Source organism: Natator depressus, chromosome 9, assembly GCF_965152275.1.
Source record: "Natator depressus isolate rNatDep1 chromosome 9, rNatDep2.hap1, whole genome shotgun sequence".
Taxonomy (NCBI): Eukaryota; Metazoa; Chordata; order Testudines; family Cheloniidae; genus Natator; species Natator depressus.
The window spans coordinates 78,990,459-79,015,786 of NC_134242.1; the positions used below are offsets into that span (position 1 = coordinate 78,990,459).

A 25,328-nucleotide genomic window follows, 5' to 3' on the forward strand; every position below is an offset into this window, starting at 1 on the left:
TAGGGTTCACTGGATGCTTTTCCAGATGGTTTTGATAATCAAAAAGGGCTGACTGGCCCCAGGCCCTTAAAGGGGCAGACTACCTTGTTACACCAAGGCTACTCTAACTAACACCAGCCACATACAGAGGTTCAGATTGCTATAATATTGCCCTGATGGCTCCTCTCTCCCCCTGCCAAGCAGAATTGGGATGCAGGGGAGAATCTGATCTTATATTTTATGTGCCTGAGCTTCTGTTTCTCCCTGGGTGGTTTTTTAATATGTGAAATGTTTTGAAGCATATCCTTTTTTCTTTAGAGACAATTAATTCCTTTGTAATTGCATTAATGCAAAAAAAGCAAATAAAGTTTTAATAAAAATAAAGCAGCCTTTAAACTCATGCCCTTTGCAACATAATCACACCGATGAACATACAGTAATAGAAATTTTAATAAAGGTACAGTCTTAATAGGATTTAAATTCACAGATGGAATAGTATAAAAGACATGTTTTTCTTCAACTAAGCAACATAACTTTTGTCCATCTTTGCTGAAATAGCCACAACATCTGATCTTGTTTCTTTACCTCAACAGAAGCATACAGTATTGGATATTATAAGGAAAAAAGTTAGGAATAGATGGCATATAAAGATTACAAAATTAGAAATTTAATCTTTCTAGTTTATAACAATATCTATAGGCAGATAAAATGTAATGAACATTATATTTAATACTGTTTTGTTTATGTTTTGTTTCTTGACAGAATAGTGCTGTTTAATTATTTTTATTAAAAGTAGAGCTTTTCTGGTTACATAAAAATCATGAGATATTGAACAGGTGTTGATCCAGTTGACATGGGAAGTGAAATCCTGATCCTGTTGAAGTCAATAGAAATTTTCCATTGATTTCAATGAAGCCAGGATTTCATCCAGGGACACTAAAAGATACAGAGGATTTCTCATATAAAACCAGCCCCACCCGTGGACTAGAACAGATTGCTTTTGCAATTTCAAACAAACTCTTTCCACTAGGATATGCAGCCTCTGGCTGCAGTCCAAGGGAATTGCCATTGGAGGGCTCCCTTATTGCACACTGAATGCACCACCAACTTATTGGGCCTGATTCTGATCTCCCACTGTTTTTTTCCTACCCCATTGGCAGTGGGGTGTGTGAGGATCAGAATCAGGTCAAGTGAGTTTTAAAAGGAAAAAAATCACTAAAAATATTGACTGTAAGGACTGCAGATTTTAGATCTGTTCACTAGTTCACACTGGCCTCTATGTGCAGGCAAATCAGACAAAACGTACTACATCCTTTGCTTCTTTAATAAAATATGAGAAGACAGGGCAGAATTTCTTAGGGCCAGATTGCTTCCCCCCCAGTCAAACTCATGGAAGGAAGGTGTTGTTCCATGGGGGAGTTTGACCCTGCCTAGAAGGAGCTGTGTGTCAGCATCCAACTTTGTGGATTCCCTGCCACCTGCGTTTCCACACACAGGTCCTGTGCCAATGGACTCCAGTGAAAAAGTACTATAAGGACTTCCTCTAGTTCAGGGGTCTCAAACACATGGCCTGCGGGCTGCATTTTGCTGTGGTCTGCCAAGCTCCCCGTGCCCCCACCCCAGTTATTTCCTGCGGCTGCCAAGCTCCCCTCCCCTGCCGCCCCGGCAGCGTACCTCGTCCCCAGTCCTCTACCTACCTCCAGGCACTTCCCACCACCAAACAGCTGGTTGGCAGCACTTAGCGGTTTCCAGGAGGGAGGGGGGAGGAGCGGGAAGCCAAGCGCTCAGGGGAGGAGGCAGAGAAGAAGCATGGCAGGGGCGGGGATTAGGGGAAGGTGTTGGAATAGGGGCAGGGAGGGGGTAGAGTTGGGGTAGGGACTTTGGGGAAGGGTTAGAATGGGGGTGGGGAAAAGGTGGGGAGAGGGGGGTCAGGGGCGGGGCCTCATGGAAGGGGTGGTGTGGGGGTGGGGCCAGGGGCAGCAGGGGGGCAGTGTCAATGATGCGGCCCTCAGGCCGATGTATTAGTCTTCATGTGGCCCTCCTAGTAATTTGAGTTTGAGATCCCTGCTCTAGTTGCAGCTGTCCCAGGTCCTTTCCTAAAGGTGGAAGATTCCCCACCACTGGTAACAGGGCTGATGGGAAGATAATGTGCATCCCTACATCTCTTCTCCTCCCAGCCTGCCATAGCCTAATGCAGGCTGCCTCACTGTCCATGCAGTCTTCACCCACTTCCCACACCAGGATTCGGTAAAAGCCTCTTGGTGGGGTCCAGTGCCATGGAGATAACTGACTCTCCCCATTCCATGCAAGGTGAGATCTCACAGGTGAAAGATCCCACTCTGGGAGCAGATGCTCGGCACAAGATCTGACCCTTACCCTTAGATGTTAGCTACATATTTCTCTCCATAAAGAGGGCATCTATGAAAATGGAGGTGTGACTGTCCCTGTGAGGCACACAGACCCATATCCTCAGCTGGTGTAAATTATCACAGCTTCTTTGAAGTCAATGGAGCTGCACTGATTTACACCAGCTGATTATCAGGCCCAGAGAGTGTGCAGAAGACTGGTGCAAGAGTGTGCGCCTCATACATTTTCCCATTAGGCCCCACTTTGAACTGGCATTACTGGGGTTGAGAGTATTCAGCACGTTGCAGATTCTTGGTCTATACTTCAGTGCAGCCCTTCATCCCCGCATTCTCTGGGAATCGCTTGTCATAGCTTTGCACAGTGAACAGCATTGTTTTTTCCTGCTGGTGGGGAAAAAAAAAAATCTTGTGTGTTGATGAAACTGTCCAAAGTGAATTTTCTCATCTTGTTCTGACAAAGGATAGGTAAGATTCCAGTGTTAATTGGGTCACACTGAGTGTCACTGTAGTGCTGTTTGATATAGGGATAGGCCATAAAGAGCATTAGCCACTATAATAGAAAGCTATAACTCAGATCTGGGTACCTGACATTGATTTGAAATATACCAACAGGAGCAAGGGGGCAGACTTAATTAATGTGGCATGGACTTTTCATAGGAGTATGTGTTCTTCCCACAATGTGGTGGAAACAAACCACACTGGAATTAATTCTGAAGGGCCCCGAGGCAGCAATGATCTGAAGTCAACGGCATTATTGCTTTTTGCTCATTTTCAGCTTCTGTTTGGTTATGGCAGTGGCATAATAGCCTTTAAACTTGACCAGGAAAATGGGGATTGGAATGATAATAGTTAACATGCCAAATATTGCAGCAAAGGCTGCCATCACCTGGCCAAAGGTGGTGAGAGGGATGATGTCGCCATAGCCCACAGTGGTTAGCGTGATCAGAGCCCACCAGAAGCAAATGATAATGTCTGTGAAGTGCAAATCCCCCCGGTAAGAAGGATGAACACCTAGCAACTCGCCATAGAAAAAGAGAGAACCAAAGAAGAGGGTTTCAAAGGCCAGGATCATCAGCAGGAAGCAGATCTCTTGGATGATGGACCTGAGCGTGTAGGACAGGACTCTCAGGATCAGAGGGGTCTCTATTAGTTTGATTATCTTCAGAAGTTTGAGGAGGTAGACTATGCGGACAAAACCCAGCCAAAGTGCTAGGCTAGGCATTTTCTGAATCTGCTCGGTGGTGAAGAGTTCAATGTAAACTGGGAAGAGGGAGAGGAAATCAGCCACATTCAGAGGATTCCTGAGGAATTTCTTTTTGTCTGGACAGAAGAAAAATCGCATGGAAAACTCAAAAGTGAACCAGAGGACACAGAACAGCTCCAGGTGAAGCAGGTAAGGGGCCTGGTGATAATAAGGCTCATGGATGCTGTGGATCACATCGGAACGGCCGAAAATGGTAAGGTTAGCAGCAAAGTACTCATACTGTGCCTTCGTCTCCTCACAGAATATGATGACAATTCCAATGATGAACAGGAGAGAAATAATAGCCAGGCACTGCAGAGGGACAGAAAAGTCAAATGTAGGATCAGGTCAGTGTGAGAGTATCACAAAACTTCAAAGCCTCACTTCACATCCAAGATTCTCAGCATCAAACATTACCTTCTCCTAGACTAACTTTTACCCAATTTCTGTCTAGGAATTGATTCACATATTGAAGGTTTCTTTTTCTTTTCCATTCTTACCTGTCCAGGGCCAAGAGGGGGATCTGGGTCAAGGAAAATAATGTGAACTATTAGCATCTGGACTTGTAGAGAAGGGAGACATCTGACAGCTGGAGCAATATGGACAAATTCACTGAGATTGCCCTAGCACAGGGATCGGCAACCTTTGGGATGCGGCCCGCCAGGGTAAGCCCCCTGGTGGGCCAGGCCGGGCTGGTTTACCTGCCGCATCCGCAGGTTCAGCTGATCGTGGCTCCCACTGGCCGCGGTTCGCTGTCCCAGGCCAATGGGGGCTGCGGGAAGAGGGGGCCAGCACATCCCTCAGCCTGTGCTGCTTCCTGCAGCCCCCATTGGCCTGGAGCGGCAAACCGTGGCCAGTGAGAGCTGTGACTGGCCGAACCTGAGGCTGCTGCAGGTAAACAAACCGTCCCGGCCCACCAGCGGATTTCCCTGATGGGCCATGTGCCAAAGGTTGCTGATCCCTGCCCTAGCACAAAGTGCTGGCTCAAGTGACTCAGCTGTTCTAGACAGACTGGAAAATGTCCTCTGCCTTCTCCAAACCTGCAGTTGCTGCCCCAAGTGCCTATTCGGAGAGGAGAGGAGAGGAATTAATGAAATGCACTAAATAACTATTTAACTGTACACAGCACAGTAGCAAATGCGCAGTCCTAGCATGCAGAGCAGTGGGGCACAGCAAAGGGCCACAGCCATGGCACAGCACTAGCAGGGAGACATAACAGCATTTTAGTTACAGAAAATAAAATGAGCTGAGAGTTGACACTTTTTTTCCCCTGAACAAGCAGAACAAGCAGAAATCACCTGAGTGTTATTAAGGCCCCTGGCATAAGTGTTTAGCATTAACTCAACCATTACCTGGTTTAACTTCCATTCCAAGGTTTAGAAAAGCAGGTGACCTGGTAGAACCCAAGGTAAAGAAGAATGTTTGAATTTGAGTCACTCCAGTGAACAGACTCTTAACGGACTTCACAGGCTTCCAAATTACATGCCTTGTATTGTTTAATAACAGGTAGATAGTAGGTCTAAAGCTGGTCAAACTCTCCTTTACAAATAACAGATTTACACTGGTGTAAATCAGGAGTAATTTTAATGAAGTCAGTGGAGTCAGCTGTAAAACTGGAGTGAGGTCAGAATCAGACCCTATATTAATTGCACATTTATTGTGTTTCTGGTTAGAGAACTTTCATGAACTGATCCTTATTTTCAAAAATATTTGCTGAATGCTTTGGAGGCATAATTTAGAGCCTATGGATCAGTGGTGGGCAACCTGCAGCCCAACAGGGTAAGTTGATTGCGGGCCGCAAGACATGTTGCTGGTGTTGACCATCCACAGGCACGGCCCCCTGCAGCTCCCAGTGGCTGCGATTCACCGTTCCTGGCCAATGGGAGCTGCGGGAAGCGGCAGCCAGCACGGCCCGCCGCTTCCCACAGCTCCCGCCGCTTCCCACATCTCCCATTGGCCAGGAACGGCAAACTGTGGCCACTGGGAGCTGCGGGGGGCCGTGCCTGCGGACGGTCAATGTCAGCAACGTGTCTCACGGCCTGCATTCAGCATACCCTGATGGGCCGCAGGTTGCCCACCATTGCAGTAGGTTGTTTATGAAATGATCACTTCAATTGTTTATTAATCATGTTGAATAGGGAAGGGGGTCACCTAAGTCACATGGTCTGGTTTCAGCTCCCAAGTGGGATTAGTAAGATTTTATAATATAAAAATAACTCATAGTAAATAGCTCATTTCTAGTATGAATTTTCATTAGTGCTAAAACTCATGAAACCTCTAGGATTCACAAATTGCCCTGGAATACCAAGGCAAATACTTCTATGTAACTAATAGCAGCATCACCTACCCAAATCAGAGCAAGCTGAACTGCGCACTAAAAATATTGGTGAATCGAGTTGTTGTTCTGGGATGTTGTATTTAATTATTCAAGTACTGTATCTGTAAGCAGGACTCTGAACCCGTGCACTAGAGCTGCAAGTTCCTAAGCTTTTTCCACTGAGGTTTAAATTCTGGTAACCCCAACAGATTCAGGCTCACGCTGACAAATCTATCTGGTTCTCCACTTGGAGCATTACCTTGGCACTTAAAGAGGAAAAGGGCTTTTCAAAGATAGACCAGATCTTTGGCTGCCATCTGGCCCTCCAGCTGAAATCCCTTCTTTCCACCTGGACTACGAGGCGCTCGTCATCGGCATGTTCATTCTCATCCCAAACATTAAATTCCTCCAGCTGGCTGTCTTTGTTGGTCAGCTTCAGCCAACAGCAGGGTGCCAGCTGTGCATCACTTATCTCCCAGAAAGCCAGCTCTTCCTCTAAGACTGATCTGCAGGTGTCTGCAGGACAATGGAGGTGTTTGGTCCTGTAATAGCTCAACACATAGCCAAAGAGCTGAGCACTCCTGTCAAAGAAGAATTCTTTGGTGATAGGGTTATAATCGTATAGTGTGCTGGCATGGGGCTCTGTGAGGCTGCACAGCTTGGTCCCTGGGAAGGTCCGGAGGGTGCTGCAGTACATCTCATGTCTGATTCCTCCAACATTCAGGATGATCTTCTCTTTTGAGCCATCCATCCTTCAGGTGTCAAGTGGTGAGTTCACGTTCTGATTGGCTTCTGTTAATCTCTAGCAAGCCTACAAGAGGGAGAAAGGGTAAGAATGTAAATTAAAACAAAACCCCCAAGGCTGCAAATCTGAAGCAGGGCAGTTTTCCATGTCATGTCACACCACTCTGTTAAAGCTCATTTTGTAACTTCCCTGAGCACTGGAATTTCCTAGAGAAAGTGTCCGACTCCTCTCACTACTGACATATTCTATTCAATATAGGCTCTTCTACTGAGCTCATCACTCATCTGAACGCCTTCCAATAGTGCACTAAGCAACATGACTGTCTGTCACGTGTTGTTTGTTCTCTCATCTTCTCCCTATGGGAGAAGGGTATACTCTGGAGTGTCTTGTTTTTGGTAGAGGTTTTTTACTGTAATATAATTTATTTTTTTTAATATACATGTTGGCATGTATTTATGTTAGAGAAGGCAAGGTCCCATGTTCCAGAGGAGCAGAGCTTTTGACCACGGTCTTCATCCCAGAGCTTTAGGTGATCTTTTAGACTTCACCTATCCTGCTGTGTGTGGGAGATTTTCTCCTCTCTCCACATTACCTTGATGATCTGGAGAGTCACAAGTGAGATGATATGACTGCATGGCTGTCAACTGGACCATGTTTTCTGGGAGGGGGAGGTAAATGTTCTCTGAGGTTCCCCTTTGCCTCTTTATTCCTCCCCTCTGGACTCATGTTGGGCATAACCATCTGCTCAGCTGTAGGATGCTGTTTCCTCCTGGAGTCTATCAACACGACGCCTGGGTCAGCCTGGAGAGGTTCATGAACAACATGAGGCACTCCCTTCTCCAGGGGCTGAATGTGATGCCTCCATAGCAATCCCAGACCCTGTTGCCCAGGACTCTGTCACTGAGCAGCATGATTCATGTACCGTTACTGATAACCCAGTATCAGCTTCATTCTCCAAAGCTTAAAATATGTTGAGCCCAAATGTGTGGAAGCTGTTTCTCAGTTCTGTATTAATGTCATTACAAGAGAAATTTCATGAGTCAACCTGCACCATACAACATGTGGCCATGACAGAGAACTGGGGCATTTCAGAAAGGACCCATGAATATCACGCACACAGACACCTCTGTCATTTCTGACATACTGCCGCCTTCTATGGCAGTCCTGGGATGTACCTCTCAGTTCTGACCTGTATCACTGCGAGCTGTTCTAGACCTGCCCTCTCTTTCCTTCCCACTCACATATGTGCACCCCACCCATTCATTCCTGTCTGTACTTTATACTATGGTGTGGTCCATTTGGCACCTTCTTCTGTCTTTGTGGAAAGCACTTGGGCAGAGAAGCACCAGCTCCCTTGTGTGGTACCAAGGAATGGGAGCTCAGCGCCTTTCCACTTGTGACCTGCTGGTAATCAAGATTTGAACCTACAGTCCAGAAGTGAAGGGCTTGGACACTATCACAGTATGTTACTAGGCTCCCCATATAGTGCCCTTTCACCAGAAGGCTTGGTAAGAGAAGGATGGGGCTAGCTCAGAAGTTCACTAGAAGCATAAATTAATTGCTGTTTGGCTGCCACAGTGACGGCCCTCAACACACATGCACACACACCAAGGGCCTGATCCAGCTTCCAGTGAAGTCAATGGCAAAACTCCTATTGATTTCAATAGGAGCAGGACTGGGCCCACACAGTACATAGATACACACACTGCTTCGTGCTTGCAGCACATAAACTCAAATACTGCAGCGAGGATATGAGTGACACAGCAAGTTAGACTAACCTTCTCAGAGTTCAAAAAACCTGTTACTGGACCTTTGCGAGAGCATTCTCCTTCCTTTTACAAGCAAGTAGCTGTGTAAAAAGCTGATTTTAAATGCCTTTGCTAAATTCTTATTCATCTGCTTAGGATTCTAGATGCCTCTTGCTCAACAGTACAAATCCCAAGTGAGAAATCAACTAAAAAGCTACATTTCAGAGCCTTACCTTGGAGCTATTGCAGTAGCTTTGTGACCAGAGGAGAGGAGAAGAAGCCTAGGAAGAGACAAGTTCAGTGAAAACAGAATGTTCAGTGGCTGGGCTCCAAGCTTAGGCTCATGGATGCTAGAAAACAAAACCAACCAATCGAACAGAAAAGATGTTGAACCCCCCCCAATCCCCTCCAAGTCTGTCCTATCAGCAATCGCTTTTCATCCTCTAAGGAATAATACTCAAACATGTCAACAACTGCCAAGCCAGATGTTCTTCTGGCCACATTATTCTTCCCTCTGCCACCCGCTGTGCTTCTTACAGCCTCAAAGAACAGTGGTATTTTGAAAATATGTAATGCTCAAGCTTCCTGGGCCTAATTTAAAATTAGAATGTTGAGCAACAGAAATGCAGGGAAAATTTGTTCCTTTCCTGACTGTTCCTTACTCAAGTTAAATTAAAAAAAGAGCTGCCACCCTCCTTTCATGTAAAGGGCTTTCCATTCATTTCTAGCTGCAGAGGAAATAAACTTTTGCACCTGCAAATTTTTAACTTGTTTTGGTCCCTGATTATATTAGGAAAATTTTAGGTATCTAACTGCTGAGACTGTTAAAAGAAAATTCACTATTCAAGACAGAGTGTTTGAGATGGTCTTTTAATTACTCCTCAAAGTCCGTTTCCAGATTTTCTCTCTCAGACTACCTGTAATACTATTCAAAGGAATTAGAGACAGAAAGGACTTTTCACGTCACCTTTCTCACCCCAGCATTAGGCTATTTCCTAAGAGGGTATGTCTACACTGCAATAAAACACCCACAGATGGCCTGTGACAGCTGACTTGGGCTCACAGGTCTCAGGTTGTGGGGCTATAAAATTGCCTCACAGAGTCCCAGAACATGAGCTCCAGCCGAGCCCGAATGTCTAGACTGCAATTTTATAGCCCTGCAGCCTGAGCCCCGCAAACTCGAGTCAGCTGACACAGGCCAGCCGCAGGTGTTTTATTTCAGTGTAGACGTACCCTAAAGCTCCAGTCTAGTTTTAAATTACACAAGCACAGAGGCAGATTCAGACCTCATCAGAGAAAGATCTACCAGATATTCCACCTAAGATTGGTTTGTTTCATTTTAACTCACTACACCTAGTTATGCTCCCTAGGGCTCTGCAATCCCTCTTTCTTCTTTCTGAAAAGAGGTATTTGTACTTGGACTTTCCAGGCTGATTAATTGGGCCAGTTTTGGTCCCCCCATATGCACCACTCCTGCAGCTAAAAGGGCTGTACAGCTGCACTAGCCAGGCAGCTGAGGATTCCCAGGGTGGCGCACAGCCATCACAGACAGCCCCATGTTACGTGCTTCTAAGCGTCCAGCACAGGGACGTAGCTGGTGGAAGGGGGTATGGCAAAGTGTTGCTGTTCCCTGGCTGCCAGAATGGCCCCTTTCTGCTAGTTGTTGTTTTAGCTTAAAGCTCTTGGCAATTCCGGGCCCCAGGGCAGAACAGTCACTGGGTGCTCTTCCAGGATGTCCAGGGCTTCCACATGCCTGCCTGGCTGTCTTTGTCGCCGCCGGTACCACCCCGTGTGCGTCTAGGAGCCCTGTGGCCTGTCCGGGCGATTTAAAAGGGCCTGGGGCTCCTGGCTGCTGCCGCTGCTACTGCAGCAGTGGTGGTGGCCAGTGCCCCTGGGCCCTTTTACATCTCCCAGGCCCCTGGACAATTGCCCCCTTTCCTCCCCTCCCCCGCGTCGGCAGGCCTGGCTCTTGGCCTCAGGATCATGGAAGCACTAAGTCACCTTTGTCCACCCCCTCACACTCATGCAGTGAGTGCAGCTCGGCCAGACACAATGGTCAGGGCCGTTGTGTGAATACGTTTCCCTCTGCTCCAGGTGCCGGGGGAGAGGAGGAGGATGAGTGGCCCCAAGTGAATCATAGATGCTTCTTCACTCCTGTCCCCGTCACAATCACTTCATCACAGACATCAAGTTTGACTCCGTCTTGATAAATCCCTTTTGAGTGTCTATCACCAACCTGTGCCCACCCAAGTGTTCACCTACTGTGACTCTAGTGCCTTTTGCAACATGGAAACCCTGTAGATACCTAGTTCTTTCCCTGGCTCTTGTGTAAATATGGGTGTTAGCTGCTTTACAGGCCTCAGGTCTTTCTCCAGTTCCTTCGCTGTGTTATGGTCTGGTGTTAGCTGCTCAATTTTCCCATCTATTCTAAGGTCCCACTTAGTTTCATATTGGATGGAAGAAATTAAGTCCACAGGCGTTATAGCACCTCCTACAGTACACTTTCACATGAGCACATTAAAACATTTGCACTCATTTTGGTTACTGAAGCCCAGAGGTATGTTCCAGATGCGAAAAGCCATTGAAATAATAGGAAACAAAATGATACAAGCTGTTACTGGGCTCTGAATAAGGCCCTTTGATAGCAATACAACAAGAGCCTGTGTTTTCCGATCATGGTTAAACACAGATGGAAAGTGCAAATCCAGTTCCAGAGAACAGGGCCCTTTTCCAAGTTTTCTCTTTGTCTGGTATTTTCTGAGAATTTACTTTCCCTGCATGAAGCACTGCAGGAGCTTGGCAGTGACCTTCAAATCTCTTCCCGCATTTCACTTTTCTTTGGGTAATGAATCTCTTGTTTCATTTTGACCTAGATTTATTCAGGCCCAGGGCCTGGCAGATTTGGGAAAGTTATTACTGTAATAAACTTTGCTGTGTTTTCAAAGACCATATTATACCAAAACAGATTCAGATCCACTAGTAGATGAAATGAAGATAGTGAAAGTGACTAGATCCAGCTGCTAACAACATCTGAGCTATTGTTTCCTGTTTTCCAATACCAGATTCTTTATAGCATTTCTCTGTATTTTCTCTCTGATTTAATAAAAACAGCTTTTGTGTATAACAAACGTGTTAGGATGTTTTTCCCATCTGCTCATACTGAGATATATAGGAAAGACCAAACTATGCTCTCAGTCACACCAGTCTAAATCTGGTGTGGCTTAATTTACTTACTGGAGTTACTCTGCATTTACACTGGTATAAACGGGGAAAAGAAACTGGTCCAAAGTAATTTATCATCTGAAAAAGATAGAATAAACTCCCAAAAAGGTTCTTGAAAGAAAGATGATTTATGAGTTGCTGGTGGAGATGATTAGCAATTTATTAAATACAAATGGTGCCTAAGAATACTAAACAAGTATAAGATATGCTGGGGTCCTGAAAGGCTGGCAGGAAACAGAGCCACTACAAAGCAGTTCACCGGTTCAACTCCATCTCAAGTCAGTAGCAACTGAGGGACATATTCTCTTCTACCAATCTGGCCACTGTTGATGTTCCATAACCTGCTGACCTAAGTTAGAACATCCCTCTTAGGCTGCTCTAATGTACACCAGGACTGCTTGAGATGAGGGAGCCATCACTGGCCTCTGACACCTCCTCCAGCCTTCAGCACAGGAAAGAATGTGACCCTGAAAGTCATTTGCCTGTTTGAAATGAGTTAGGGGTCAGACATATCCATCCAGTTCCTAAGCAACAGGTGTCTGCATCATAGAAACAACAATCACAACTGGCAATAACTGATTTCCTTGTTCTCAGTAGAGAAGGTAAGGAGCAAAACATCCAGAGACTGAACTCCCTACTCACCCCTAGAAGCAGTTCCTCCTCACCAAGGAAGAGGCACATTGCTAGAGGGAGCTTGCACAACTGATGCTTATACTGTTCCTCTTCTGAGGATAAAGAGGGAGACTGGAGTCTCTGGGGCTTTCAAACTGGCACTTTTCACCAGCGCTTAATTCATTTAAAAGAATAAAAGAGGAACAGATGAGAAATCCTAAGTGCTTTAGAACATGGTGACCTAACTCTGCTTTGTAGTGAGGAGAAGAAAGAGAGAGAGATGGCCTCAGTCATTGCTGCCAGAGAGTGATGTAATTGTTAGGACAACAGGCAGAATTAGGTTTATTGGTGTTAGGATATGAACCATCTGCAGAACACACAACAACTGAAGTCTTCATTTCCAGAAGTGACACCCTTTGTGGGGCACACATTCCAGAGTCAGAGCTCAAGCCACATCCCGTCTCCTGAATATGGGGATTTATCCCTCCTGAATATAAGTCGTAGGGACACTGTAGGCACAGGAAAAACTCAGCCCTATGCCTAGATCTCTTTCAGGATCTTCCCTCAGGGCAGTTTTAGTCTTGAAACATAAAATATAAGCAAAACATCATTCTTTCCTCCTTGCTGCTCTCAGGCTGAAAGGAGAACATACCCTTCTCGTCCAGTTCCTGCTTCGGAACCTACTGCAGAAACCCATCTCCCTCCAGTTGAACTCTCTCAGCCCTTTATAGGGATCACTGGACCCCTTCCTAGCTGGGTCTGACACTCAAACGGGGCTGGCTGGTGGCCCTAGGCCCTTAAAGGGGCAGACCATCCTGTTACACATGCATAGTGCATATATCATCTGCCAAGCACTAGCAAACAAACCGATCTTCAAAGGTGAGTATTAAGATGACTTGAAAAGTAACTGAAAGATGACAACAGTAAAGCTGTTTCCTCTTTTGAATACATTGTGCACTCCATACTGCCTCATAATAATCCAGCTAGAAGCTTAGCCAGCCCAATTCTTAGGTTGTGTGTGTTCTTGATAAGACCAAATGGAGCAATCCCTATGGCTCTTGGTATATGGAATTAGAAAGGTCCTATGAAGGAGAAAGGGGATTACACTATATTATCTACACCCTAAAGCCTGAAAGTGAGTTTGAGCTATAGTACACTTCATGCTACCAACCCTCAAATCACTGTTCAATACTAAGATGACAAGAATCACTTACAAGGCACTTCCAGATACACTGCAAATCATAGTCCCAGCTGATGCTGTGGAGCATTTGTCTTCGCTGAATTCACTGTAGAAAGTTGATGCTCTGGAAGAGGGTGAATTTCCACTGCTGTCTGCAAGACAAGATGAAACGGGCATGGTTTCCACAATGACAGAGAAATGGTATCTGAGGATATCAAACTGTTAACCAGTGATCAAAATGCAATTAACATGAATAACTGTAAGGTGTCAAGAATCATCCCTTTCCACCATTTTCTCTCATTCAAACTTGAGGAAGTAGGTTTTGGAGGCCATATGGGTTCCTCTTATTCTACAATATATTTAAACTTCACCCATTTTTAAAATGGGAAAAGAAACCAAAACAGGGAGAGGTGAACTGATAAGCTAGCATCAGAGCTGTGATTAGAATTCAGGACTTCCTGATCTCTAACTCCAGGCATGACTCACTAGACCACAGACACTTGGAAGTATTCTATTACTATGTACAAAATTGTGCTCAAGATAAAAATTACAGATAAATGAGCCTAGCTGAACTAAAGCACATGGATGAAATACAGTGTTAAGGACACTTCTATGCATTCAGCAAAACAGAAATATATTCTCCATCCACTTGATCTCTTATGCCTGGTCTGCACTACAAAGTTTTGTTGGCTGAAGTTGCATTTTGTCACTACAGGTTTGCATACATCCTCACCCAAAATTGGTTCTGTTGGTGAAACCCCGAATTACACAAGTCCATAACCAACATACTTCTGCTTGCAAAATACCACCATGGACAATGTTACCTATTTTGGTAAAAAACAGTCCATCAGCAACAGTCTCACTATGCCCTACTTCCCTCAACAGTGACCGCTCTAGTCACTGTTTTGAACACCACTGCCCAGGGGGCACTGTGACCAGAAGCCCATCCCACCCCCTCTTTAAAATCCCCAGCATATTTTGGAAATGCCTCTTTTCCTGGGAGCCCTCGTGTGCGAGCACACCTCCTAGACCACCTCTGTGAACAGATAGGTATGGATCTGCACAAAGATAGATTCCCAGCTAAACCACATGTTGCTGCATGGATCAGGAAGGAAATCCTGAATCTCAACTGCCTCTGGAGAGAAGGGGCAGTGCAATGCCAGCTGTAGAGTAACCACAGGAATGAAGATATCTATGTGAACGCTGCAGAGGCGATGCAGGAACTGGGCTACAATAGGGGTAAGGCGCAATGCCAGGTGCCGGCAAAGGAGCTGTGGCATTAGTAATTACCTCAGGAGGCTCACAGAAATGGATCCCTTCATGCTGCTGGATTCCTTTCTGGCCATGTGAATCTCTGACAAGCTCAAATTCCATCACATAATGGACCTTCCTCAGCAGTGAGTTAAACATTTCCAGGATGGCCACTCTGCATCTCGGTATAAAAGAGATCCCAAAAATGATATTCACCATCTGAAGGAGATAAATAACAAGACACAAAGTTCACTGTAAAGTCCAAATCTGTCACTGTATCCAGGGCTCTGTGCTTTGCAAAAGTACTTTATTTTTAACAGTTTTGAATGTATTCCTGTAAGTGTCACTGAATATCCCATTAGAGCAGTGTTTCTCAAATTTTGTACTGGTGACCCCTTGAATATAGCAAGCCTCTGAATGCGACCTCCCCACCCCCCTTATAAATTAAAAACACTTTTAAATGTATTTAATACCATTATTAATGCTGGAGGCAAAGCGCGGTTTGGGGTGACAGCTCATGACCCCTCATGTAATAACCTCGTGACCCCCTGAGGGGTCCCAACCCCAGTTTGAGAATCCCTGCATTAGAGTAAATAGGAATGCCGAGTTTAAATTCCCCCACTGTTCATATTTTGCATACCTCTGTCATGTCATCTCAGGTGGGACTTCCAACAGTGCATAAGTGAATTAGGCACCTAATTCCCATTGAAATTCAACAGAAGTCAATGGGGTACGTAATCCACTTAGGTGTTTTTTAATATCACACTCTTCTCCAAAGTAAATAATCCCAGTCTCTTCAGTCTTTCTTCATATAGAAGTCTCTATATGCCTCCAATAATTTGTCTTCATTCTCTAGCTCCTTCAACAGAGCCAGAGGTTTGAAGTCTGGCTAGGGTATTGTTGTGCTTCACAGCATCCAGTTGTATGGGAGTGTACAATAAACATATCGTCAGCTGGATGTCTCTGCTAAAGTGATCAGCAGGAACCAGCAGGATCCAGAGTTAACAATTTATTGAGATGAAAAGAGCCACTCACACCTTTCAGAGCTATTCTTTCAGGCTGACTGCAGACTCAGGCAGACTGTACTGCATTTACACTTGGATCACATGGGGGCTAGCGATTTACCTTTTAAACTAATATTTTTCTGTGCAGTTCCATAATGATGGATGCATTTTGCAGCCAACTTCTCAGCCACGGAATAAGTGGAGCACTCTAGGGATGGAGTAGATGAACTCTTGTAGGACTTTTCCATCTCTAACTTCTCTGATTCTATAAGCAGTAGCCATGACCCATCTAGTGAGGGGGATAAATCACGTTGACAGCCTCATATCATGGTGGTGTATAAATGAAGTCTGCTAGGGACCTCACTAGATAATATGTCCGCAGCATATGAAATACCAGTGAAAGGATTTTTGTAAAACCTGTAATTGCGAGGCATCAGTGTCCCACTCTCAAGGCATTTTTCACCAGTAAAGTTTATTTCAATATTGTAATGTTTATTGTGCGATACAATGCTGGAGAACTTTGTGGAGTAGAGTTTCTCCAGCACCAGACAGCACTAGAACTAGCTGTCTCGTTCAGTTTCCAGGGACAATTTATTTAGATTAAGCTAAATTCATTCAGTCTCTCTACAGAAGAGGTTGTTATTTTTCTAATAATCCAAATGGGAAAGGGTGGCCGTACTGATGGGAGTAACTCCCTTTGTTGTACCTGGCCAGGATTTTCACTGCATATACCCTATTTCAGTTCATACCATTTTAACTGACTGATTTCTATAAATTATTTCCCTTGTAGGGTTGTGTTGCTGCTAAATTCCTTCAGCTCCATGAGAACCATCAGATACGTGACAAGAGGCTGTGAGGCCCATTCCAGAAACAATACCATAAAAAAGACCATGCCTGACATGTATGTATGTATGGGCCCTGATGGCCAATCTCTCTCCTACTGTCTAATGCACACAGAATCTCTTTGTTCTGCTCCCTGGTCTCCTTCCAGAAAACCCTTTGTTACCAAACTCCTCACCAAACCACATTAGTGTCTTGCTGGCCCTTCCAAGCTCCTACCTGATCCACCCCACTCACTCTGCTCTGCTAAGAGGTCAGTCTCTCTATCCCAATCTGTGCACAACCCCCTCTTGGCCTTTCTCTTGAGCCACCATAGGATCAGTCTGCCACATTATCATCATGTTCAAACATAATATCAATAATAATGCAGAAACGGCAGAAGTATTAAGCACTTACTACATGGAAACAAATATTTGATAATGGGCTGGCCAATGTAGCAGCTAAAGGTATAAAAAGATCTTGTGGGTGGAAGCCGAAGCTAGACAGATTCACGCTGGAAAGGTGGTGTACATTTTTCACAGTGAGGGTAATTAACCGTTCGGAAAATTTACCCATGTACATTTTTTTGTGGTAGATTCTCCATCACTGGCAATTTATAAATCAAGATTGGATGTTTAAATTACCAAAAATAAATAAATAAATAAATAAAAATTACACTAGTTCAAAGAGGAATTATTTTGGGGATTTCTATGGCCTGTCTTATACAGGAATTTAGTCCAGAGGATCACAATAATTTCTTCTGGCCTTGGAATCTATGAAAATGGGTAATATCCATTGCATTGGTTGATTTAGGGTTGAACCTTTTAACACCAGGTTTCAACCCTGAATTCAAATTGAGAATTAATCCCAATTTCTATGTTAATGACATGCTCTACTCTGTGCTCCTGAAAAAAAAAATCCAATATTCCATATTTAGTCCAGGGAGCTTTGCAGCATCTTTCCACTCCAAGTGGGCATGATCAGCCAAACATCTAAGTGAGATCAACTGCCCCCCACGGTTACCCCAGAAAACAGAATGTAGGTACTCCCCAGCCCCTGAGTAGCTACCTAGTGTCCTCTCCCAGGTTTACCAAAGGCTCCCTCAAACCCAATCTGTTCTCATCAGGTATGGGTCTCCAGCGTGCCCAAGAAAATACTAGAGGATACAACCCTCTGATGAATGATTGACACAAGTATCTTTTCCAAAACAAAGCACCCTTTCTTGGTGCAAACACAAATTCCTAATACAATAACAAGCTAAGAATTCCCTTATTGATGTTATAAACACAAATCCTTAATAACAAGCTAAAGAGCACCCAAACTGCAATAACACACAGTTAAGGTAGCTGCTCATTGCTTCTGTCCTTGAAGCTTCAATATTCTTAGTAGACAGTGCAGCATGGTAGTTCAGCAGACCTGGAGTTTACTAATAAAGGAAGACCACAAACAGGGTTCAGTGGTGAAGGCACTTGGCCAGGTTTATTGTCAATGAAGCATGGTCCTACCTCCCTGGATCAATGTCTACAGTTACACTAACCTATGTCTGTTCATTACAATGGACTTAGCTCAGTCAGCGGCGGGACTTCCCTTAGCCCCCCTCAGCTGAACAAAAGGGTTAAGGCGAAGTACCCTCACACTTATAGGCTGAAGCAAACAACAGTAAAACACAATTTAAACACCCCCTTACGTATTTCATGACATGTTACCTCCCCTTGTTCCTGATATCTTGGACAAAACATCCCTATTTATTATTTTGTCAAACCATCTTATCTTGTATTAGATTGGAATGTATCTGTACTCGCTAAAATATATTTATGTAAATATCTAATAAACTAGCAACAACTGTGCCAAGTTCATGTACCGGACAATGAACTTGTAAGCATCTACTTTGCTACATGGCCTGACTTTGGTTCACAGCCTCTGGTTCAGGCTTCAAATCGTGCACCAGGCGTAGTGCTTCAGACTCTATCTACTACATTCCCCTGCTTTTTGTCTTTTTATGGGGAGGATGTTTACCCATCATCTCAGAAAAGCACAATGCATGGACTGAAAATGACCCAGTGGGCTACACACGGTTTCTCGGTCCTTTTGCTTTACCCATCCATACATTCATGCCCATAGGCGTGCGCAGGGGTGTGCCCAGGCATACCCTAATGCCCTGAGCTCCAGCTGGGAAGGCTGCTCCTCCCCTGCTGGAGGCTCGGGGTGGGGGAGGAGGAAGAGGAGGAGGCTGCAGCAGTTGCAGGCAGTTACATCGCTGCTGCGCTGCTGGCCCCAGCGGCGCGCAGTGAGTGGAGTCGGCCCAGGGGCCCAGCCCCCCCAATATTTGGGGCCAGGTGTCCTTCCCCGGCCCCACCTGCCCCCCCCAGCCCCCTGTTGCTGCCCCCACACACCTCAAGAGCACAGTGTCCCTGCATCTGCCGCAGGGTCCTAGTACCCCCCACCTTGACTGCCAGGGCACTGACTGAGCCTGCCCTTCCACCTCAGACCCTTCCCTTTTCTGGCGGGACCCTCCACCTCCACCCCCTGCCCACAGTCACCGCTCCTGCCCCATGCAGGACAAGGAGGCAGCCCCATCCCTCACCCCCCAATGAGGCTACAGTCAGGGGCAACAGCAGGGGAGGAGGCGCACGCAGCACCCCCCCGGCACCCACCACGGGGGAGGCGAGGGAGATTCCTGGACCTGAGAGGGGCCCTAGGAGCACATGCAGTGACAGTGATGGGGGTGAGTGTGCTGCTGGGGGGGGGGCAAGAAAGGGGGGCTCCTCCCCCAGAGCTTGCTGCTGCCGGCAGGGAAAGGGCTGGGGGGAGTCCTCCTCTCTGGCCCCTGTCCTGGAGCAGCCTGCCTGCACCCCAAACTCATCCCCAGCCCTGCCCCACCCCAGAGCCCACACCCCCAGCCACAGCTTTCACCCCCCACACCCTCAACCCTCTACCCTAGCCCTGAGCCCCTCCAACACCCAAACCCCTCATCTCCAGCCCCAGCCAGAGCCCTCATCCCCCTGCAGTCCAACCCTCTGCCCCAGCCCTGAGCCTCTCTAACACCCCACCCCACCATCCCCAGACAGAGCCCTCACCCCCTACACCACTACTCTCGCCCTGAGCCCCTCCCAAACCCCTCATCTGCAGCCACACCCCACAGCCCTCACCCCTGCACCCCCTACCATCTCCAAACTCCCTCCCAGAGCCTGCACCCCCTCCCATCCCCAAACTCCCTCCCAGAGCCTGCACCCCAATCCCCTGCCCCAGCCTAGGGCCTGCACTCCAGACCTCCCCCACCCAAACTCCCTCCCAGAGCCTTGGGCAGGTGGGGGGGCAGAGTTTGTTGGGGTGGAGTTTGGGTAGGGGCAGGTTCTGGGCACCACCAAAATTTCTACAAACCTGCCACCCCTGGTGACGGAGTCCCCCCTGCCCGCCCTCGCAGGGTGTATTTGTTGCCTGTACAAACTTCCCCAGCAGCTGCACAAAGTTGTAATTGTGTCACACAGTGAACCCCACGCTGCTACCGTGACCCCCCATGGCCGCCCTCCCGCCCGGGCCTGCACAGCCAATCGCCGCCTCCCCAGCACTATACGTGACCTTTGTTGACTTACGTCCGTCATAGCGCTCTTCCACCGCTGCGCTCCAGCTTGGTTGGCGTGCTTTGCGCCCGCCCCGTAAGTGCCATCATGTCATTGGTCAAGGGGATGTCCAGGGGGTGTGTCATAACCATACAGCTAAGGGTAGCCTAGAATTCCTCCTTACCTGCAAGAGGTTAAGAAGCTCAAATAACCTGGTTGGCACCTGACCAAAGGGACTAATGGGGAAAGAAGATAACTTTTAAATCTTGGGGGGAGGGGGAGGCTGTGTGGTGTATTCTCTGGGGAAAGCAGAGAAGCATCAGGTCAAAAAAACTCCTTCTCTTATAAACCATCCTGTACAAGTCTCTGATATTACAAAAAGAGTAAGTAAATAAGGCAAGGCCCGTTAGATTACCTTTTGTTTTCAACTTGTGAATTTTCCCTTTGCTACAGGGAGGTTTATCCCGGTTTTTTGTAACTTTAAAGTTTTGCCTAGAGGGGAATCCTCTGTGTTTTGAATCTGAGTACCCTGTAAAGTATTTACCACCCTGATTTTACAGACGTGATTATTTTACCCTTTCTTTAAATAAAATCCTTCTTTTAAGAACCTGACTGATTTTTCCATTGTTCCAAGACCCAGAGGTTTGGGTCTTTGATCATTTTGTAACCAATTGGTTAGGATATTATTCTCAAGCCTCCCCAGGAAAGGGGGTGTAAGGGCTTGGGGTGATTGCTGGAGGAAGAGGAACTCCAAGTGGTCCTTTTCCCTGGTTCTTTGTTAAAATCAGTTGGTGGTGGCAGCGTTACTTAAGCCCAAGGTACAAGGGAGAATTTGTGCCTGGGGAGTTTTTAACCTAAGCTGGTAGAATAAGCTTAGGGGTCTTTCATGCGGGTCCCCACGTCTGTACCCTAGAGTTCAGAGTGGGGAGGGAACCCTGACAGGGTGGGATTTGGTGAGGACTCTGTTCTGAGCAGCAGTGTGGTAAGGGGGCCAGGCCAGACTGGGGGGGTTGGATACGGGCCAGAGGGTCTCGGGGGCAGTCAGGGGATGGGGAACAGGGGCGTTGGATAGGGCGCGGGAGTTTATTTATATAAGTGGCAAGTTACATACTGCAGTGCTACACTGAGTTGGTCAGAGTCAAATGCAGTGGGGGTGGATGCAGGGTAGATTACAGCTCCAAAATTAAACAGAAACCTTCTCCCTTTATGTACATTACACATCTCATTGCCTTTACTATACACCCACTGACTCTGATTCTACTTGCTCTTTACCTCGTCTCTACATTCTTTGTCCCTTATTATCTATTTCATAGTAAATAGTTCTCTGTTTTCCCTCTTATCTTAGTTGGCCTTGACATTCTGTCTTCTTGGCCTACTGACCTATTTACTTATCTTAATTTAGCACATTCTGTTTTCAACCTAATACTTTATTTTCTTCCCTGACCCTAGCTTCCAAAAAATTAGGTCTCCCTCCAGGTGTTAATTACTCATTTTGGGCCAGGCATTAGCTACATTCCTCTGCTTCTGTCATTCTTTTTATATCAGCATTTGTTTCATTTGCGTTATATTCCTGTCTTTCTGTGCTTTCTTTTTCAAGTTTATTACCCAGCTGCACATTTCCAAGACCACAGTGGTGGTAATCATTTGAACTACCATTAATATTTGGCTTAAAGTACGAACCAGGGGTGCAAGCAATATCATCCCCAATTGCTTGTTGCTCAGCTATTAGTTGGGCAATGGGCACCAATTGCTCTATTTTCCTTTTTAAACTTGCCCTAATGAGTTGGTTATGGTAGTTACTATGTAACTTTCATAAGCTGTACAAATAATTTCTTTATCAATTTGTTTTTTCCTTGCCTTTATATTGTTTGCTGCAATTAGTTTGTTACAGTTTAGCAATATTATACACATTATAAATGAGGTACTGTTTTGTTAGTAGCCAGGCCCTTATCCATGAATTACAAGTTCAAAAACAGTTTCCACTGCCTGGTGGTCAAAATAATTAACGTTTTGTTTTATATATATGCACTCATATACAAACATATTTTTCATATTACCCTTATTTTAAATAGGTCCCAAATTCAAATAATCTTGAAATATACTCAGTCATTGTATCTAGATTTTGGAGTCTGCTATTTGGAAGATACCAGATTGTGGATTAGTCTTTTGCCCAGCCCGATTCTCATGCACATTCCCGATAAGATGCTAGTATATCAATTAAAAAAGAAGTATGCAGCAAAGATACAGCTGCTTTTACAGAGTAGCCAAATTCATCCATATTTCAGTGATTAAGATTTAAAACCACAGGCGAATAAAATGAACTTACTTTGCTTAATAATATCCATTTCTAAACAACAATTAGACCTGGCCCAGCTTGTGGTTTCTATAATGTCTCTGTAGACAATTGCGTACTTAATTGTCCATATATAGTAGACTGAAATTAGTTGACCAGTATGTTATATACAAAGCACTTTGTTTTTCTTTTCCTGATACCCAGGGGCTTCTTCACTGTACACTGATATCTTCTGGTGTCTTTTGGATCCACTCTTAACAACGTGAGTTGGTTAACACGATAAGGTTTTTGCTTGTTTGTTTTACATTTCTCTTGTTTTCAATAGCCCAAATTTGATACACACATTAACTTAGTTTGTTTACATTGTAATAGGGACCAAGTACTCTATAAAACAAAGTATGCTTTTGTGCAGACTTTCCCATTTTTTTTTAGCACAAATGTAACTGTTTAAAATGCTTTTGCAGTTTTTGAAGACATTCATTTTTACTTCCTTAAAATGTACATTAATTTTTTATACTATAGTGCATAACTGCTAAAATAGATGCTCGCAATACACCACGCAGAAGATTGTTCTCCCCTGCCAAGCACTCCGTTTTAGCAAAAGAGTTGATAACAGAATTTTTATCCAAACTTTCTAGAGTTAATTTGCTTGTCGCATCAATTCCACTTTTGTTAACTATTTAGAAGCACAAACTTTAACAACTACTTCCCTTTAACATAACATAGAAGAAAAGAGTATAAACATTAAACCAAACTGAATTTTAAATGCAGATCTATGCAAACACTTTGAGGGTAGTAAACTTTTATGACACTGGGAAACCTGTTGAAATTGTTTGGTTAGTGTTAACATTTTGCAACATAACCAGACATAGTATATGGTTTTTTATATTTTTTTACCATTTTTGCTATAACATTCTTTTAACTATATTTTAATATTTAATAAAGGCGCAATCAAGTTTATAAAAAAAACAAACAAGAAACTGACATTTTGCTACTATTACCTTTACATTAATATTGCTGTTTCCCCTTACATTTTCCTTTCAATAAAAAGCCTGTGATTAAGAAAAGAGAATTCTTTTTGTTTGCAATTGTATTATTTATTGAGGCAAAAATATATGTACATATATTTATAACTGAGGACTTTTTGAGCTTTGCAAAAAAAACCCAATTAATTGGTGGTATGATGGTTACACTTCAACCATAATATTAAAATAGTGTGGTAACACTTATATTAAAAAAGTATAAAATTGACTTTTGTTGCAACAAAATAAAAACAAAAAAGTAGCCACGTGACACACACACAAAATACAATGCAGGACAAAATACATAACATACAGGACAAACTTACAATTAAAAACAAATGGCACCAGAATTACAATCATAACTACAAGATAAGGCATTAAGAGCTCAAAATTATTAAAACAATGCATTTTAAAAAGGCAGACAAACAAAATAATTAAACATTTAAATAAGCAAGTTATCTTTTTATTAAAAACTTTTAATAAGGACTGATAAAAATCCATATTAAATTATTTCCCCTTTGCTGCATTAATTTAGTAACTTAAGGCATTTTCCATTACTTTCTATTACTTTTATTGTAAAAATGCTATTAAATGGAAATAAGAAAAGCCCATGTTTCTTATTAGTTAGTGGTTAGGATTAGAAGTAAAGTTAACATTTCTGTTGCTTGGCAACCGTATCTTCAAGAAAGTTAGGAGTATTTCCAGCTGTTACATTCCTGAAAGGTTAAAATAATTAATTCATTGGGCTTAAACATTTACCTTATTTTCTCTTTGTTTCTTGATTTGTTTTATTTTTAGTTGCTTCATCTTTTTAGCAATAGAGTTTTCTGTAATAAGTAAAACTTTTAAAACAAAAACAAAGCAGAAGTGAGGAGAGGCGGGAGGAGGAGGGGTGCGAGCAGCCTTGGAAGGGAGGGAAACCTGAGTCAAAAAAAATTAACTCTGTTAAATTATCTTAAAGTACAGGCAACAACAGCAAATTTAGCAAACTGAGAGAGGATATAATGGAAAACTTAACCAGTATGTAAAACTTTTTGAGAAAGAAGGTTATGTTATTAGCTTTGAGGGAGGAGTGGGGCTCCATGGATCAAAGCAGTTGGGAACCTGTGCCCATGGTTTTTATCCTGGCCCTGAGAGGAGAGTGGGGGTGTTAATTCTTGCACAGGAACCCGGGGGGATTTAACCAGGGCCACAGGGTGGCTAATATGCAGGAGCCCACAACCCGAGGGGGGAGGAAGTGGAAGGGGGCATTGGGGGTGTAGTGGGGAGAAGCGTTGCACTCCCTGTCATGGTGGTAGGTTGGCTGGCACAGGTCCATGATGCAGTCAGTCAGTGCCTCCCTGTGGGCCTCTCCCTCTTCCCAGGGTGGGGAGTCAGGGCCTGGCCCTGTCACCCCTACCGGCCGCGCTCTGAGGTCCCACAGCAGGGCAGGCAGACCGGCCTAGAGATCCTTCCAGACATGTCAAGTCTCACTCATTGGGTGTGATACTCACTCATTAGCATGTTATCTCACTCTCATATTCCTGTGCTTATCTCACTTGTTCTAAAGCTGCTTTCCAAGCTTGTGTACTGTGGTAACCATGAAGACTACATGTGTGTTGGTACCATGCCACCCTTACTTCTGCACTGCTGCTGGTGGCAGTACTGCCTTCAGAGCTGGGTGCCCAGCCAGCAGCCACCATTCTCTCCTCTCTGTCTTCAGAACTGGACAGCCGGAGAGCAGCGGCTTCTGGCCAGGATCCCAGCTCTGAAGGCAGCGATGCCGCCAGCAGCAGCTGAGAAGTCAGGGTGTCAATGCCATGCCATATCACCCATACTTCTGCATAATATTTGACCTTTGTGCTGGGAAGGGTGGCTAGAGGATTGGGGAGGGGGACTAAGGCAAATTTTAGGGTGACTATAGCTCCCGCAAACCTCCCCTAGCTTCGCCTCTGGTGTCGCTGGGAGCAGTCCTGTGGCCATCAAAG

General features: G+C 44.9%; 1 protein-coding gene across 1 annotated transcript; it reads right to left on the reverse strand.

The window, feature by feature from the left end:
• Positions 1-1,958: 1,958 nt before the first annotated feature.
• LOC141993595 (voltage-gated potassium channel KCNC1-like) lies at positions 1,959-14,771 on the reverse strand. Its single transcript, XM_074963144.1, has 5 exons — positions 14,703-14,771; positions 13,447-13,564; positions 8,632-8,679; positions 6,165-6,716; positions 1,959-3,900 (listed from the first exon to the last, which is right to left on the reverse strand). Exons 4-5 carry the CDS (start codon positions 6,654-6,656, stop codon positions 3,097-3,099), a joined length of 1,296 nt encoding a protein of 431 aa, XP_074819245.1. The 5' UTR covers positions 6,657-6,716; positions 8,632-8,679; positions 13,447-13,564; positions 14,703-14,771; the 3' UTR covers positions 1,959-3,096.
• Positions 14,772-25,328: the final 10,557 nt, after the last annotated feature.